The 16,834-nt window shown below is 45.1% G+C and overlaps 2 protein-coding genes across 4 annotated transcripts in view; both read right to left on the minus strand.

The window, feature by feature from the left end:
- grin2aa (glutamate receptor, ionotropic, N-methyl D-aspartate 2A, a) overlaps window positions 1-3,108 on the minus strand; it is a 138,579-nt gene extending 135,471 nt beyond the window's left edge. Inside the window, exon 1 of the mRNA XM_067477885.1 lies at window positions 2,383-3,108. The gene's annotated coding sequence lies outside the window, so the exon portion shown is untranslated. The remainder of the gene's footprint in view (window positions 1-2,382) is intronic.
- Window positions 3,109-10,726: 7,618 nt separating this feature from the next.
- Window positions 10,727-16,834, minus strand: part of cacna1ha (calcium channel, voltage-dependent, T type, alpha 1H subunit a) — a 103,824-nt gene continuing 97,716 nt past the window's right edge. For all 3 annotated transcript variants that reach the window (XM_067476956.1, XM_067476954.1, XM_067476955.1), the window contains one exon: window positions 10,727-16,745. In XM_067476956.1, the coding sequence (XP_067333057.1) occupies window positions 15,351-16,745 (1,395 nt within the window). In that variant the 3' untranslated portion in view covers window positions 10,727-15,350. The remainder of the gene's footprint in view (window positions 16,746-16,834) is intronic.

Raw genomic sequence — 16,834 nt, forward strand, 5'->3', positions numbered from 1 at the left:
TTTGAATACAAATGTGCTGCAGAAGTTAGGCCTTTGCACAGCGAGTCACAATGTTTTGAGGGATTGGAATAGACAACAGTTTTAGATACATGATGTTTTGAAATGTGACCTTTTATAGCTTTTATTACATTATATATAAAGTTGGGACATCACGTCCCCTCCTGCTGTAGCAGTTTTGACCAACTTTGACACAAACGCCAACTATTCCCCTTCTGACATCCCCCCTCCTGTGTCACCTCGCTCTTCTATCCATTTTCCTCCAAAATCCATTCCCTCATTCGCTCTCTCTCTCCGAGGCCCCAGCCATCTGCTTCTGTGTGCCCTGACGTGTGCATGAGCGCCCATGAGAAGCCCAGTGGAAGTAATCGTCTGTTACCACTCAGGCTTCAGCATGTTGTCTGCCCACTGCACATACCTTTTTAGCTCTTCAAAAACCCACTTTTCCAGAGTGTGTGTGTATGTGTGTGTGAGAGAGGGAGGGAGAAACTGTCAAAGAAACAAGTGAAATTACTACTATTGTAGTGCTCCTCTCTCCCCCTCTATGCACCTGATGCCCAGTACACAACTCTGTCTGTGCTATATTGGAGCGCGGCCCTCTGTGTTACACTTTATCGTCTCACTCGTTCATTTTCTGTCGTTTTAGCACCGACTGGCCACTTTCAGCTTCTTAATCGTCATGCACGAGGCCCGTATCAGGTCGTCGCCTCTCTATGAATTTCAGCGGAAGGAAAAGTGTGGAAGGAGAAATGAAAGATGGTCGTGATGATGCAAACAAGCTTCCCACATTAGTGTGTCTTCTCTTGTGCTTCTAGTCCTGCAGCATTTCTGTCTTCACCTAGCAGGAGAGGAACTGTCTCTCTATCTCTGAAAGCCAGAGTCAAAGGTGATCACACACACACAACCACACTAATCAGGTTTTATTCAACCATAAACAAAGCTAATGAATTTGGAGCACAGCAGGTTTGCAGGGGCTCTCTGTTCTCTGTTCTGGTCTTGACGGTGACTAAAAATTCACGGCTTTGCAGTTTTGTAGGATCGTTTGTGTTCCACTGTTTTCATCTGATTGTGTTAAAAATCCAACCCATCTATGTCTTTCTGTAATTTGTTATCTCTTAGTCTCACTCTTCTAGTCTCTGTCTCTTCATCCTCACATAAATACACATTACTTAAAAATAAAACACTCTCTCCTTCATAAATGCACGAGCATACGCACATATATGTCCTTCCCTAAACAGGACAATGATCAGGGCATCATTCGGGGGTAGTTATGAAAATATCAATCGCGCTTCCATGGGCTGCAGTTGTGGATGGAGAGAGAGCTTCACTGTGGAAGGAAAACTGCGCTTCAACAACGTGACTGGATCCCAAGAACAGGGGAGTGAGGGGTGGTGGATGTAAATTCATTCGGACCCCCCACCCCCCCCAATTTGGTTCAATGGAAACAATGCAATACGAGTGCGACCCCTACTGGCACAGCGTGGGCCTGCTTCCTCCACTCGTGGGCAAGACGCTCACTATTACATTATGGTGTAGGATATTCTTTTAAAGACAAAGCTCGGTTTTTGCTTTCTGTCACATTTGTGGAGGAGAAAGACGCAGGATCTGGGCCTAAGGCTGCATTGCTACTTAGAAAATAAGAGCTCCGTTCTTAGAGACGTCCCTAAAGTAACACTGGTGGTTCGTCCTGGTTTGGGATGGAGAAGAGCTGGAAGTTGTGCCAAATGCTGGAGCGACCAAAACGCCTGCAACATGTCATGCACATCTCTGGATGCATCCTCCATTCTTCGTGGCCGAGAGTGTGCTCTGCCTTAATCCAATGCTTTTGGGGGTAAATATCAGGGGGGTAGGGGTGCGGGTGGGGGTGTCACGCAATTTGTGGTTGCACCGTGGGGATGGATGCTGGGTGCGTGTGAACAACTATTAAAGCAGGCACGTCTCTCTGCAGTTCACTTGCACAGTCAGTTTATGCACGTACACGCATTTGTGTCAAAAGAACAAAAGGCGTGTTAAGCGTGTTTTTGCCGGTCGAGAGATGCCGTAGCTGATACAGATGCTGCGCTCTCACTGCGCCAGCGTTATGCATCATGAGGAAATTTTAACGAGACAGAGGAGATTCTCCGTTTCTGTTTGGTGGTTGGTGGCTAATGCTGCCTGCCTCGCATCCTCTCAATTAAAGTTGACTGTGTTTCAGAGACTGTGGTGTGGGGGTGCCGCACTTTGGATCAGGGACGCCTGTGGGCAAAACCTGCAAGGCGCCCGCTGATCAAGAGAAAGGAGAGTGAGCGAGGGAGAGAGGGAGAGAGAGAGAGAGAGACGGAGATGGTGCGTGATCACCACAACCCGTATTCACAGAAAAAGCAAAGACATGGACAAAGTACTTACAGCATCTCCCTTCCACAGACCTCCAAAACAGTGGTGTGAGATGACATTGCAATAGTCCCCATGCAGCCTGTGATGGTGATCACTGTCACAAGCACTGCACAACAGGAGCACACACGCAAAAAGAAAATCTCTGGTAATAAATTATTCCCACCGTGTCCAGAAAAAAAAATGTAAAAAATAAACAGGGAAAAAAAAAAACTCCTCACAATCCCCCGTTTTAGCAATTCACAGGCGCGCAGCTGCGCATGAAATCACTGTTGTTGTAATCCAATCTTCTCTGTGTGTGTGCGCCTACCGCCGATTCTCCACTGCAATCTCTGCTGGCCCCGCGCATTGTGGGGGTTCGACCTGCCCTGCGTGTGTGACGGGAGCTCCCGGTTTCCCGTTATTCCTGTCCCGAGCGAGGAGAGGAGCGCAGACGGTGGGAGAGAAGGCAGGCGAGCAGCCGCCGGACGCGCGCGCACACACATACACGCGCGCGCGCACATTGACTTCTACAGTAGAAGCTCCTGCAGCCTGCAAACCGAGCATGGGACCCGCTCCCAACGTCTCTCTCTCTCTTTCTCTCTCTCGCTCCCTCTCTGTCTCTTTCGTGCACGTGTATGTGTGAGAGTGTGCGGCTGTGCCGTTGTGCACGCGTGCGTGTGTCTTCCGTTGTGACTGTGTGTGCCTGCGCGCTTCTGCAGAGGCTCGGGCAGCTGGATGGATAGACGGACCGTGGGTCCGTCGGTCTGTCGCTCTCTCCCTCTCCCCCCCGCTCTCTGCGCTAAAGCCCCTTCAGGAAGGAGCTCAGTCAGGCCGAATAGAGTTGGGCTAAATTGCAAATGATTCAGGCAACAGTTCCTACCCTCGTTTTTCAGAAATCGCGTGATGTCCGTTTCGTTATGATTTTTGGAAATGGCCTGCCTCTATTTGGCAACAACTGAAAAACTGGAGAACACCGGAGCAGATAAGAGTCCATAAAATGTCCAAGTGGTGCATAAAGGAAAAGCAACAGCAATATGGCAACTTAACCTTTAACAGCCACGTGGATTGGCTCAAATAGGAGCCTACACACTTCACTAACTTGTGACTCTGAACGCCGATCATCGGGACAGGAAAAAAAAAATCTCACGTGTCACAGAACAGGAATATGATCATGTAACCGTGAACTCCTTCCTGCGTTATCGTTGTGGTTTAGCTGAAACTTTGTCTCCTTAATTAGTTTGCAAAGTTACTGGACCGTTACCCACGTTGCGTATAGCTGCTTATGGTGGACACACACCTTTAGTTCCTGCATTACCCCGGTGCGCTCAAAAAGATGGACTTATAGGGATTAAAGAAACAAATGGACAAATTTATAAAAAACACTGCACCCAATAGGATTTCATTGGATCCCATGTGAGTGTAGGACTTCGCAGACTTAAATGGATGGCGTCCCGTGCTCCTTTTGGATCTAGTCTGGGTAGGACATGTAAATGAACGCCACAAAACTTCCCTCTGACTCCCCTACAATAACATATCCGTCTACTTCTAGCTGAACAAATGCCTGCAGATGACATCATTTGGAGGAACCACGCCATCGCGTTGCTCACACCATGAAAGTTGGAATCATGGTCACCCTGCTTTCCCAGACCTCCTAATGATGATATCATCATATGCAGTAAATATGGGCTTCACAAATGGGTCACTGAAAGTTATTTCCCCCCAAATAATCTGATCTCCTGCCTTCACCTCTGGCTGCGTCTCAGACCGACCTTTGCCTCAAAAGTTTTGCTTTCCCCCCAGAGTCAAGTTTAACTGCTGCCACGGATCTAAGCGCATGTTAGGATCCCCCCCCCCCCCCCCCCCCCCCAGCGTCAGTTCTGCACCGTGCAGACACGCGTTTCCTGAAGAATCACACACTGAGCACAAACGAGATTCGGTGTAAGGGTGCCGATGGTAAAAATGTCACAGAATGCCATTGTAACATTAAAAATGCCAAAAGGATCCTGCAGGTCACCGTGAACTCATTATTGGGTATCACAAGCAAACTGCAGGAGGATTACTGCGATAGCATCAGAGGTAGATTACAGTAAAGTGCAACAAGGTCACGTCGTGTGAATTTGAAGCAGCCCGGAGCATATACGGTTATACAACGTGTTATCCAACATCAAGGAGTATGAATACTGCTGAGTCCAGTCTGTACCACCTTAGAATATGGTTTTACTGTTTGCATGGGCGCATTAGTAGCCATAGTGTGCACACTGAGATATAGTGTCAATATCGATGTGACACATAAATGGGACGTGTAGCCTACATTTGATTAGTGACCTCTTTGTCATTTTCAGTCATTTGTCAGTTTGTGAACAGTTGTGCTGCCCCTTTACTTTTTGTTTGATTCGTCTGTGTTGTGCCGCACTGACTTAATATGATAAAATCAAATTTAGAGTTGAATTTTTCTTTTTTTTTAAGGATAATATTAATATAAATGTCCCTTTCGTGAGATAACAAAGGGTGACAAATATCAAGCAAACTCAGAGTCAGAGTCAGATTTACACCCATGAGGTTTGCTATGAAAGGCTGGATGAATTGGGGGAAAATATCAATATACCAGAACTCACCTCTGCACCCATTTGGTAGATGTATGTCCAAGTCGTGGTTGCAGAGACAGAAGGTCAAGAAAAGTGGCCCATAAATTCCCATTAATGTCCACAGTGGCTGGAACTGGACATTTCAGTCTGCACCTGATATAAAGGATCTTTCTCTCAGTTCAACTGTGTCACACTCTGCTGCAAACTGCTTCTCTGCAAATCAGCGATCATGGTCCACTGGAGCCAGAAGGACAATGTCAGATGACACCTAAGTGCCTCCATGTTGGACACTTTCCAGACAGTCTGATTGCACCTTTTTCTATGACAATATCACAGTCAGGGAATTGGGGGCATGAATGCATTTGACAAAAAAGTCCTGTCGCAAATTCTCCAAAATTACAGAGGTAACATGCGTTTTGTTGAAATATCCATAAAATGAACACAGAGGAAAAGAACATTAAACTGTCTGCAGATGCATAAAGACAGTTGACAGTGACGTTTTCCAACTGCACAAGCATTTCACGGGACCATAAAACATCTCAGCCGCAGGGATCTAACCTTTGGTTCAGCTCCTTTAGCTCCTTTCCTGAGAACTCGCTGCTCCTCTGGTTATATATTTAACATCTCTACAGCTGTCAAAGTAGACTTTGCAGCACTGGATGTACCTGATTCATCAAACACGAGACCTCATCATTCTGCATCTATACAAGCATCTATTGTCACTGCACAACAAGCAAACTCTCAGAATGGCTGTTTCCCCAAACCTACATGAGCACTACCCCAGTTTGCCTGAACCACGCACCAGAGCCGCTTGCATTTTACTTTGTTTGGTGTGGGGCTGATTTATCAGGGTTGATTTGCAGCCCCTCCAATCGCTGGCCCTGGCGTTCCTCATGCAAGATCCCGCCTGTGTCAGGAGTCTGCGTGAACCATCAAGACAAACATGATCAAAAGCGTCTACATGTGATTGTTTTTGAGCGTGTGTGTGTGAGTGTGTTTGTGTGTGTGATGGCTTGGGGAGAGAGAGGAGGGGTGTTACCAGGTCACCAAACAGCTGTCTGGGAGACAGAATGGCCGCAAGGGGTGTGCAATACACACACACTCTTACACACACACACACACACACACACAGAGAGAGAGGGTAACTCAACCACAAATCAAAGATGTACAGACGGGGAAACAGATGCTACAGTATGGGACCCCCTAAACACACCGCGCGCCACTGCAACACGACACACGGAGATCAATGAATTTCCCGATCTGTTTATTGACAGTACAACGCAGCACTTCCCATTGTTTTGCAGACGCACTAATCTGACAACGATGGTAAATTCGGCAATACACTAATCCTAATCAAGAGGTCGTGCAAAGCAAATGTGCACACATCAATCGATGAGGTCAGGGAGGGATTATGGGAAAATTGGGAGCCCTCGTCTTTTCTTTTTAGTTATTTTGGTTTCATGTCAGTTTTGACATGACATTTAACATGACATGATGCTTTTCATCATTTGTTGTCTCCTTTTAGCCACTTTCTGACTATTTTCTGGACATTTTAAGTCTCTTTTGGTAAATTTGAGCATTTATTGTGGTTTTGCATCTTTTAACTGAGCTCTCGGTTCCGTAATTCATCGCTGAAAGAAAGAATAGAAGAGCGACATAAATCCTAAACAGGAAGACAAGAGTCTGGAGAAACACCGCGTTTAGAACATTTCAAAAAGAGAAAAACAGAAAGAAAGCAGCAACTCATAAATGATTCAAAGTACATTAAACAACGGCCCAGAAGCTAAATGACAAATCTATATGGTAGTTAAGAAATTAATTGCTTAAATTGACTCTGCAAATAATAATCAGGTGCAGCTGGTCGGCGCTCACTTGGAAACCCACTGCCACGTGGTCTGCTCCTATTCTCTTCTTATTTTGTGGCACAGTCACTATTACAAGATGCCAGGTATTTAACATCCACCCACATTTCTGTCTAAGCATTTCCAGACTTAGCACCTATAAGCCTCATTAGCTACCAGTGGAATATTATGATGAGATTTGACATTATTTCACCTCCCTAAGCAGCATAACTTCATCTGTTTGAATCACAAAATACCACGATTCTCGGTAATCTCGAGCTCATCCTGACACCGTTTATTCTGCGGCCTCCGCGCGTCACACTGAATTTTTTGACTGGTACGTCACTAGTGCAGGAAAGTCATTCACGCCGTTGCCCGCGTGGCCCCTGTCGCTGCATTGTCCAGTGTTCAACGGAGCCTCAGCAAACTCACCATCAAGTCGAGGATCACGCTACACACCAGTGCTGGTTTGAAGTTACACCGCTTTGGAGCAAAAACCAGTGTGGCCCGGCACAGAATCGGCCACATCCGTCACCTCACTGGTAGAAAAAAAAAAAAAAAAAGGAAGAAGGTGACACCGATTCATCCTGATGCACGAGCACGGCAGACGTGAGCTTCTGTATATCTGCTACCACAGAGGACACAGGGAGACATTCACTAACAAGACAGGAAACAAGAGACACAGACAAGGGAAAAACATCATTTTGGGTATATTTGTCTTAATTGTCTACTGTTTCTGCCTAATATGGGATGTTTCCGTGTTTTTAGTCACACTTTGATCATTTTCCTTAAGCTAAAGAATATGAACACCCAGGACCTCTTGGGCCCTTGCAGCCAGTCCCCCATCCATGATGCACATGCTCTTCCTGTAGCGGTTTTAAGCATTTATCTTCTACTTCCATTGCTGGAATGCACTCTGACACTTCCCAAACAAGGACTCCATCACGCTCACCCACCAAACACAGAGCCTTATTTTGTTTCACGTGGGTGAAAAGGGGGCACTCATATTCATACAGTATAATTATAATCATAATGGAATACTTGCAGTGGCCATTACCCTGATTTCCTAAGGGAGCTTTAAGCCAAGTGTCTCTCTGAGCAGGTAAAGTGGCTTCTCACTAATTTCTCTTTTAATGTGAGAGTCAGGTCCTGATCACGTGGGGCCAAACGAAGACTTCCTGCAACAAGGGATCACTTAATGTAGCGATGTCCCAGTGGCACATTATGATTTATTGTTTTACTATATTTGACTCCTTGCTGTAAGGAATAACTACACTAAAGGTTTCTGGCCCGAGCCTTCGACATGGTTTGATGCCAGCTGACTGACTTGTCTGAAGAGCAGATAAGCGCAGAGACGTATGGAGATGAGCATTAATCTATCTGCCTTTTTGTTTTTAAACAGGGTTCAAAGAGGATTTAGGTGAGAAAGAGAGCTGCCTCCTTAACGCTCCCAGGCATAAGCCGGTCTTTGAATGCAGCTTCCACTGGCTAATTTTAATGGCGACGAGGCCGAGATGCCTCGAAAACTCTGAATCCCAGGGTCACATCAACAGGCAGTGCTGTCGGGAACAAATGAAAAGCCGGAGACTGATTTGATTACAAGTGTGCTACAAATTAAAATTGAATTTTCCGCAGTAATTCTATTTACTAGAGGCTTAAACAACTATCAGCACCGTTGCTCTTTCACCTTGACCTTTGCTTCTCATGGGAACATATTACGACTGACACACACACACACTCACACACATGCAGACGAAGCATGTCAGGACAGTCTGAGCTTAGCTTCACGTTTTTCTTCTGTTTCTATCATGTTTGGCAGCGCCATCTAGTGTCACACTGGATAAACACACATTTTACCTACAAAGAGTCAAACTGACACATCAGCACAGGGAGAAGAACTCTCACAGAAAAACGAAGCAGGGATTCGAACCGCTGACAATTTAGCTGGGAGGCAGACAGTGCTAACCACTTCATGTCTGTTACACCCAGAAAACTCTTTTTTTTAATGTTATTTCAATGACATTTTTAATTAAATCACAATATCCCAGCTGATGCAACCAGTGAACTGCCGTGGTACAAATACTGTATATAAGCATTTATACCATTTTTTAATATGAGGCTACACAACATCCTGTACTTTCTCCTACACTCACACGTGCATTTGACAGTCACATGTTGCCACCTAGTGGTTGTGATTCTTCAATTCAGAAAACAGTTGATTAGTCTGTTGAAAACCAGTAATTTCCTGGTTTACAAAAACTGTATGGAATGATTTCCTTTGTCCATCAGGGGGACTGGATCATGATATCCACCATCTCGTGGCCTGGAAGTTAGGGATTTTTGCAAACACTAAATATTGCAGATCATCCGGGGGGGGGGGGGGGGGGCATCCATTAGGGAAGAGACTTTCAGTACACACATTTTTTTTTTATTTGGAAAAAAGCAGTTTACACTACTACGGTTGGCAAAATACTACAGAATTGCATACAATTAATAGCTGATGCCAACTTTCTTTCAATTTACACATTGTTATTCTGAAAAGATTTTAAATTTGAGTTTTAAACAATCTTCATGTGCCAGCCTATTTTGAATGCATGCCCCAGTCTGTCCGACCCACAAAACATTTCTAGATCTGCGCCTGGTGCAAAGGAGCTTTTGTGGCTCTGGTTCTGTCTCTTGGACCTGGACGTCGCTTCATTACCCACCTGACCAGTTGGACGTTTGTCTGTCCTGGGCGAGCGATCCCTCTTCTGTTTCTCTATCTGAGCTTTCTTTTTTTTTCTATTAAATATGCCCTTGAGCGTATTTGGCTCTCAAAGATCTAAACCAGGCTGATCGTGTTTTAAAGGTAAATCCTGACAAAGTGTCAGATCTCATTTCTGCCCCAGGTGAAAGGTCAATTTTCACCTTCAGTTAAATCTACATGGACCAGCCTTTTGAGCCTTGACCAGCATGTCACTAACTATCATTCACTAATGTTTTGACCAACTAAGAAGCTTAGACCCGCTATGTCCCAAACTGAATTTGAGATGATTATCCATTATTTTATCCCATATTTAATATTGTAATGTCAATTATTGTAACTATTGGCCTCCTTGGATCACTTTGAGCCAAGCTGCTAAAAAATCCTCCAAAAGGTCTTATATTTACACTGGCTTCCAACCAAATTTATAATCCAGTTGAAAATACTTCTAGTTGCATTGAGTGGAGAGCTACTGCAGCTGCACATCACCAGTAGAAATCTCAGGAACTCAGAGCTGTGAATGGCCTTAAAAAGCATCTTAAGACTTATTTGTATTTGAAGTGCATTTGTTTAGCTATGTTGCTATGTAACCGCATGTTAATGTCATAGCTTTTATTTAAAACTTCCTATGCACTTAAATCTTAAAAAAAAAAAACTTTCACTTGCATCTCATGAAAGACACTTCTTCTTGACTCATATTTGTGCTGCATTGTACCTCACTTGTAAGTGGCTTTGGAGAAAAGCATCAAATACTAAATGTTAAAGTTTTCAGTCACCAATTTTCACCTTGATTTCTACGGCTTTAGTTTAGGGTGTAAATGTACATAAATGCTTTTTAAAGTCCCTCCGACTTCCCCATATTAAAATATGGGCTGAATAACTCCTTCAGATGACATCACCTGAACTGAAGGCTCCTCCAGGTGATGTCATCTGGCATTTTTCAGCTAGAAAAAGGGAGACTTTTTAATGGAGGGAAGTCATAGGGAAGTTTAATGGAATTCATGTACTACTCACACTAGAACCAAAACTTGCCCTTTAACAGCTGACAAATGTGTCAGCGCACTCAGGAAAAACTGTGGTGTCATATTTAAGTGTTTCCGGCTCCTATTGGCTGATATATGCAATAATACTTCGATATTTTCCATCCGTTTGTATCAGCTGTAGGCATAAATAATCATCAGCATAAGAAACAAAGCAGACAATGCGCGTCAGGTATAAAAAATCTTGTATTTTTTAATTGACAGGGAAACATCCTTCAGGACAACGGTTGGTCATCACACAGCAACGATACAATGTAGAGAGTCCGACTGTGTGTCGAGCCTTTAAACACCTCCCCTGCCCCCTCCCCTCTACCTCTGCTATGGGGAATGGCGGAGGGCTTATTATTGCAGACACATTGGCTCTCCTCTGACAGACAGAACACACCTCCTCCCCTCCTTGTATGGCGTGGGGGGCTTGGCGTGGCGGTGCCTGGGTCAATCACTGAAGGTTTATTAAAGAAAAAAGAAAAGAAAAAAGAAAACAAAAGAAAGAAAACACAAGGGTCCTGATTCAGCAAAGTAAAGTTCTATCACAGTTTGAACTCACTGGAAACTGGTGCTGTGGTAAGACTTGATCGGCTTCATTGCGAGGCCTGACCAGCTCAGAGTCCCACCGGGAAAGACAGCTTTTTACTATCCTGATCTGTCCTTTACAGAGCATGAGGGCAGAGGCTACTCCTATATAAAATATACGACAGTTAATTAGTTCCACCATTGCAGGTAGGTAGAGTGGGCGCCTACCGACCATAGGGTTGGAGGTTCGCGCCCCACTCTTCCCGACCACGTGTCGAAGTGTCTCTGGGCCCCCAACAGCCCGTCCCCAGCCGTGCAGTGCCGGTCCCAAGCCCGGTAGAAATTGGGGAGGGTTGCGTCAGGAAGGGCATCCGGTGTACAAACTGTGCCAAATCAACATGCGGTCAAATGATTCCGCTGTGGCGACCCTGAACTCTCAGGATAAGCCAGAAGGACAAAACAATAAATAAAATAATAATAAGTCGTTTCACCGTTACCAGAGGTTCTATAATGTTCAGGAGGAAAAGTGAAAAAGGTTCACCTCAACGTTAAATAACATTGGTTCCTAACAAAACAGAACCAATTGAGTTTCCATTTCTCTCTATAAAACTGTATAAAGAGGAGCTATGTCCTCATACAGCAAATAACCACCCGGTATTGCATTAGAAAATAAAGAATGGGGTCATTTTAATCAGTATTTTATTAGATACCAATTAATAAAGCCCAATGCAAGTAGGTAATTGATCTACAAATGGAAACATCTGAAAACACCGTTATCAAAATCTCTAAAACATCCAGATCATTCTTTGCCAAAAGATTTTTTTTTTCTTAAATTAGAACATGCAATAGTCAAAACTGCTTCCTCAAAAACAGGATTTAAATACTGAGATCCAAAGATCTGTATATCATAAGAACAATTATGCAGTCACTCTACCAAACGTGGTTGATTATGATGGTAATATGATGTAGGCTGGGGTTTGTCTGCACTGAGTCAAAGAAGAGTGAGGCAGAAACAGGCTGTGGTCAGACTGCTTAAAACCTCCCACTACTCACAGTCTGTGCAGGACGAGGACATGGAACAGGACAAAGCAGCTGCACAATAACAGTGTGTTCAAGCACATACTGTATGAAAATTATCTGAAAACCGGGGGGTGGGGGGTGGGGTAAGATTCACTTCTATATCCGTAAGAAGAATGCTAACAAAAGATGAGAAGCTCACAGCTATTTTCATCAGCAGCGATGCCTTCACGCGGTCTTTGCGAGATGCCAACATGCGTCTCTCGTTCCGTTCTCGCCCCACTTTCACCTTAAGTCACAGCTGTCCCGATGAAAGGTCAGCGACCAATCACAGGCCTCCGCTCTAGTGCACAAAGGCCAGAATGTGTTGACCTGTGGCAGAACAAAGCTAGCGCACAATTCATTTGCTTTTGCCTTTACCCTTGTGTTCTGTTTCAGAAACTGCGATCTACATGCAAACTGCTTGAGAGGCGTAAAAGCTAATAATGACTGAATAATAACAATGACCGATCATCTCAACCTCCTTAATCACCGACCTTATGCTAATAATGGCCTCTGCAGGCAAAACGTTTGGCGTTTTAATGCCCAACTGTGCGTCTGAAAAAGAAACGTACACGCACTCCGTCTTGTGACTTTGAGAGACCCTGTTAATCAATTACAAATACGTGGCCCATGTGGCTGGCGACGGCCACAAAGACAGACTACTGTTCTTTTGCACAAAGATGACGACAACAAAAAAAAGTCTGAAGTGATTACCGTACAGCATCAAAGCACTTTGGTTTTCACTCATGTTACTGAGGACTTGTGCATGTCACATGCTGAACAGAGACAAAATCCATCCCGAGCCAGCTGCCTCGAAAAGCAGACTCAGTAACTTACAAGCATGCTTCTAGTGCGCCCGTGCCAAACCCGACTGTGCACAAAGGAGGGAAATATACATATTGTGCTGTGTTGGAATAAAGGTATGGCTTGCTAAGAAAACATCCAGCCACTGGAAGAAAAATGCTTGCAGCACCTTGTCATTCACACCTTAGGTGTTATTCATGGACAGGTTAATGTACCATAATTCGTAAGTACTCAACAAATGCCACGCGTTACCTGATGTGGTGTGTTTGAAGTTAGGAACACAATGGGAGGAATGGCTTTTACAGAGCCCTCGGCAGAAATGCTTCTCTTCTGCTCTTAAAAACACTATCAGTGTGGCGGCCTGAGCGTCCAAAGAAATCCGCAGTACCCACTGCCGCCAGCCACGCACAGGGGGGCAAGTACCTATATCAGCATGAACACTAAAGATAGAAATACTCTCAGTCATTATATAAAATGGTTTCATAGCATATATAGTAGTTCTACAGTATGTACGAACACAAGAGTGTGGTTGGTTTATGTACGTGGATGTCACTATATTTTCCACTAGTAAATATTATTATTGCACTCTGGCTACACATATAAGTTAGTTTGGTTGTCTTTAGATGTACAGAAACACTAAGAGGTGTCCAAGCTGATCCAGCTTACAAACAGCTGTAGAAAGGCTCAGTGAGGACGATTTCAAACGGGGAACAAATACAGGATTTGGTTCATATGTCGTTTTATAGCCAGGAGCCAACAGAGATACAGCAGTTTGTGAAAACCATTTTGTGATACTTTTGGAATAATGGCCAAATTGACAGTCGAGTGCAAGCGTTTGCATTGCATCGCTTTAAAATGGTGTAAAGAGGAAAAACTTTTTTTTTTTTTTCCAGCAACATAGTATTTGGTGAACATTGAGCTAGCACAAATGCTCCTTCATCAGAAATGAAATTAAAGTTCAATTTTAATACATTTATCCAGGAGGCTGAAAACTTTGCACTCATAAATCAGAAATGTTCAAAAAAGTTACACAGTAGTAAAATACGGCAAATTGTATCGGTGTAAATATTTACATCCCCCTTTTGATAAATTCTTTCAAAATGAAACTTTGTTCCCGATGAACAATTTTGCCACACTAGCTCAATGTCCATTCAATGCTTTATTGCTGGAAAAAAAAAATCTTTATCTATTTAATATTATTTACTCTTTATCATTTCAACAGGAGGGGATGCAAACTTTTGCACCCAACTGTAGATTTAAAACCGTGACGCGTCAGCTCACCAGTTTAGCTACCAACCCCCAACATATATTAAATCTGTTAATTGAAAAACTTTACTCTCTGCACAGGCAATGGTGAAAATCATATTAGCTTGCATCACTGAGCCCACTTCTTAAGACTGTTGTTTGGACACCAGAAACACAGAAATCTGAGACAAAGCTACAGAAACACGTCACACCCCTGTTCTCTTTTTCAAAATAGAAAAATAAAATCCCAACTAAGCCAGTGTGTTGAGAGGAGGGTTGAGCTCCTCCGACCTCACTCCGCTTTCAAAAGAAACACATAGTCACAAAGAAGACAACGAAAAACAAGCAACTTGAAATTCAAATTCCAATTTGTGTGCAAAAACATTTTAGATCTCTATAAAAATATGTGCATATGGATAGAGCTATTTGTAATCTCACCAAATACAGTATTTTCCTTTATTTACACTTCACAGATACACAGATAAACATACACTACAGCTCTGCCCTGCCCCCCTCTGTCACCGCAGGCATCATAATAACATGGCCAACTTTCATGACAGCAAATAAGACGAAAACGCACACACGCTCACTCATGCACACACTTCTGCTCGGATCAATGTGATCGAGGAGAAGAGGAGGGGCGAGCAGAACTTCTGCAGAAAACCTGAAGTTGCATATCCCACAATCCCCCCCCCCCCACGCTCCCATTTCATGAACCCTCTCCTGCAAAGGTCAGAGGTTATCAGCCAGACGCTGCTTCCTGATTGGCTTGCATGGGTAGGGACAGTGTGTCTAAAACAAAACTTTGGCTACGGAGTTAGGTGGCTTCAGTCCTGGTGCATTATTAGTCTCAGTCCAAATACGCCACGTACAGTAAGTACTGCCTGGTACAGCCAAGGTGGATTTGCTGTCCTTCAAGATGGGTTCAGGAAAGTGAATCCACGGTCTGTTATTCTAGGACAGGACTGTACCAGCGTTCCTCAAAAAAGAACAATAAATGTCTTTTGTCCTATTCATCAAAACAAAAAAACGTCTCTCTCTCCTAGCAAACGTATTTCTCCCATAATACTCTGCCCAGCACCAACCTCTGCTGAGGTCAGCCGAGGTTCCACTACTCCAGCTTCAGAGATTCTGAACCAATTAATTGATCTCCCGAAGCAATGCTCAATGTTCACTGTGCGGTCCTCCGGTTCTTTGCACTGAATCCCGCGCCGCTTCCCAGTCTGTTGTCAAAAGGGGAAGAGGTTGGCGTATCAGTGTCCGACAGGCCAGCTGACAGGGCGCTCGTGTATCTGGACTGTGGTTGGTCGAAGGTGAACTGGGGGAGGGGGATGTAGTCTCTCGTGAGGGAGGAGTGCCTTGCGGCAGGAGATAGGGAGCGTGTCTGTGAGAAAGGCATAGCGTATGGGACGAGAGGTGCGTGAGGCTGGATGAAGATGTTTGGGCTTATGGGGATGTGTGGATGTGTAGGTGTGGATGCCTGAGTGTGTGTCGGCGTAGATGCCCGAGAGGGAGTCAATGTGTGTGTCGGGGAATGTGCTTGAAGAGGTAAGTGGAGAGGTGTTAGCACTGCGTGCATCGGAGAGTGCATCTGTGTGCCTGTGGAGGCATCTTGTGTGTTTGAGCGTGTGTGTGGCGTTAAGTCATAGGAGGGTGTCCTGCGTCGCAGCTTCATGGTGCAGTCAGCAAGTTCTGGTGGTGAGGCAATCTGGGGGTGCTCCCTTTCTGAGGGCGGGTGGATGGATATACAGGGAGGACTCATCTTCTTCTTTCTATGACCGCCCCCGACGGACTGAACCCTCACGGGAAATGCCTGGCAACCCTTTTCTGAACGACGGGCCTCCTGCTTGAAGAGCTGCTCGTCACTGGTGATGACAGCTTGTGGGAGGCAGACCTCAATGGAGTGGCGACGCTGGTCGTCAGGGTAGCCAGCAGACAACAAGGACGTCTTGTCCAGGAAGGTCTGGTTGTCAGCACTAAAACCTTTCCTGAAGTCACGTTCCTTAAATCCCGCTCCAAGAAGACTGAGCGTGCTCCTTGAGGACGATGTTGGTAATGGGGCAGCAGGAGGGGAGGAGTTGGACTTGGTGTCCGGGGAGAATGGGGAGGTGTAAGGGGAGAGAGAGTGGCTACGGCCAGTCTTCTCCATGCTCTCCTGCCCTCCTGCCTCTCCGTCTTTCCACCTGTGGCGAGCGGAACTGGTGATGTGATACACCTCTTCATCGGCCGGGTCACAGAGGGAGGCGGCAGACGGGGGTCTAGGTCTCCGAAGGCTGGGATGACGCAGGGGAAGACGAGGAGAGGGGGGTGGAGGGAGAAGAAGTACAGGGGAAGATGGTGTAGGGGGATAGGGAGAGGGGTAAAATAGCAGGGGAGGCAGAGAAGAGGGAGAGGGGGGAGGAAGTGAGAAGGCTGAGGGGGAGGAAGGAGGAGGAGGTGGCAGAGGAGATGGGGAGGAGACATGAGGAGACAGCTCTGAAGGGGATGGGGGAGGCAGATAGATGGGGTTGGGCCTCTCCTGATGTTCACAACTCTGGGACTCCACTGAATCTACTTTAAGTGCCACCTGCACAAAAACACAACATCACGACACAAATGATTCGCAGCTCTCAATCTCTGGTAATTGTATATGTGCGTGTCTTTACATGCAGGCAG

Source organism: Channa argus, chromosome 15 (assembly GCF_033026475.1).
Source record: "Channa argus isolate prfri chromosome 15, Channa argus male v1.0, whole genome shotgun sequence".
Lineage (NCBI taxonomy): Eukaryota > Metazoa > Chordata > Actinopteri > Anabantiformes > Channidae > Channa > Channa argus.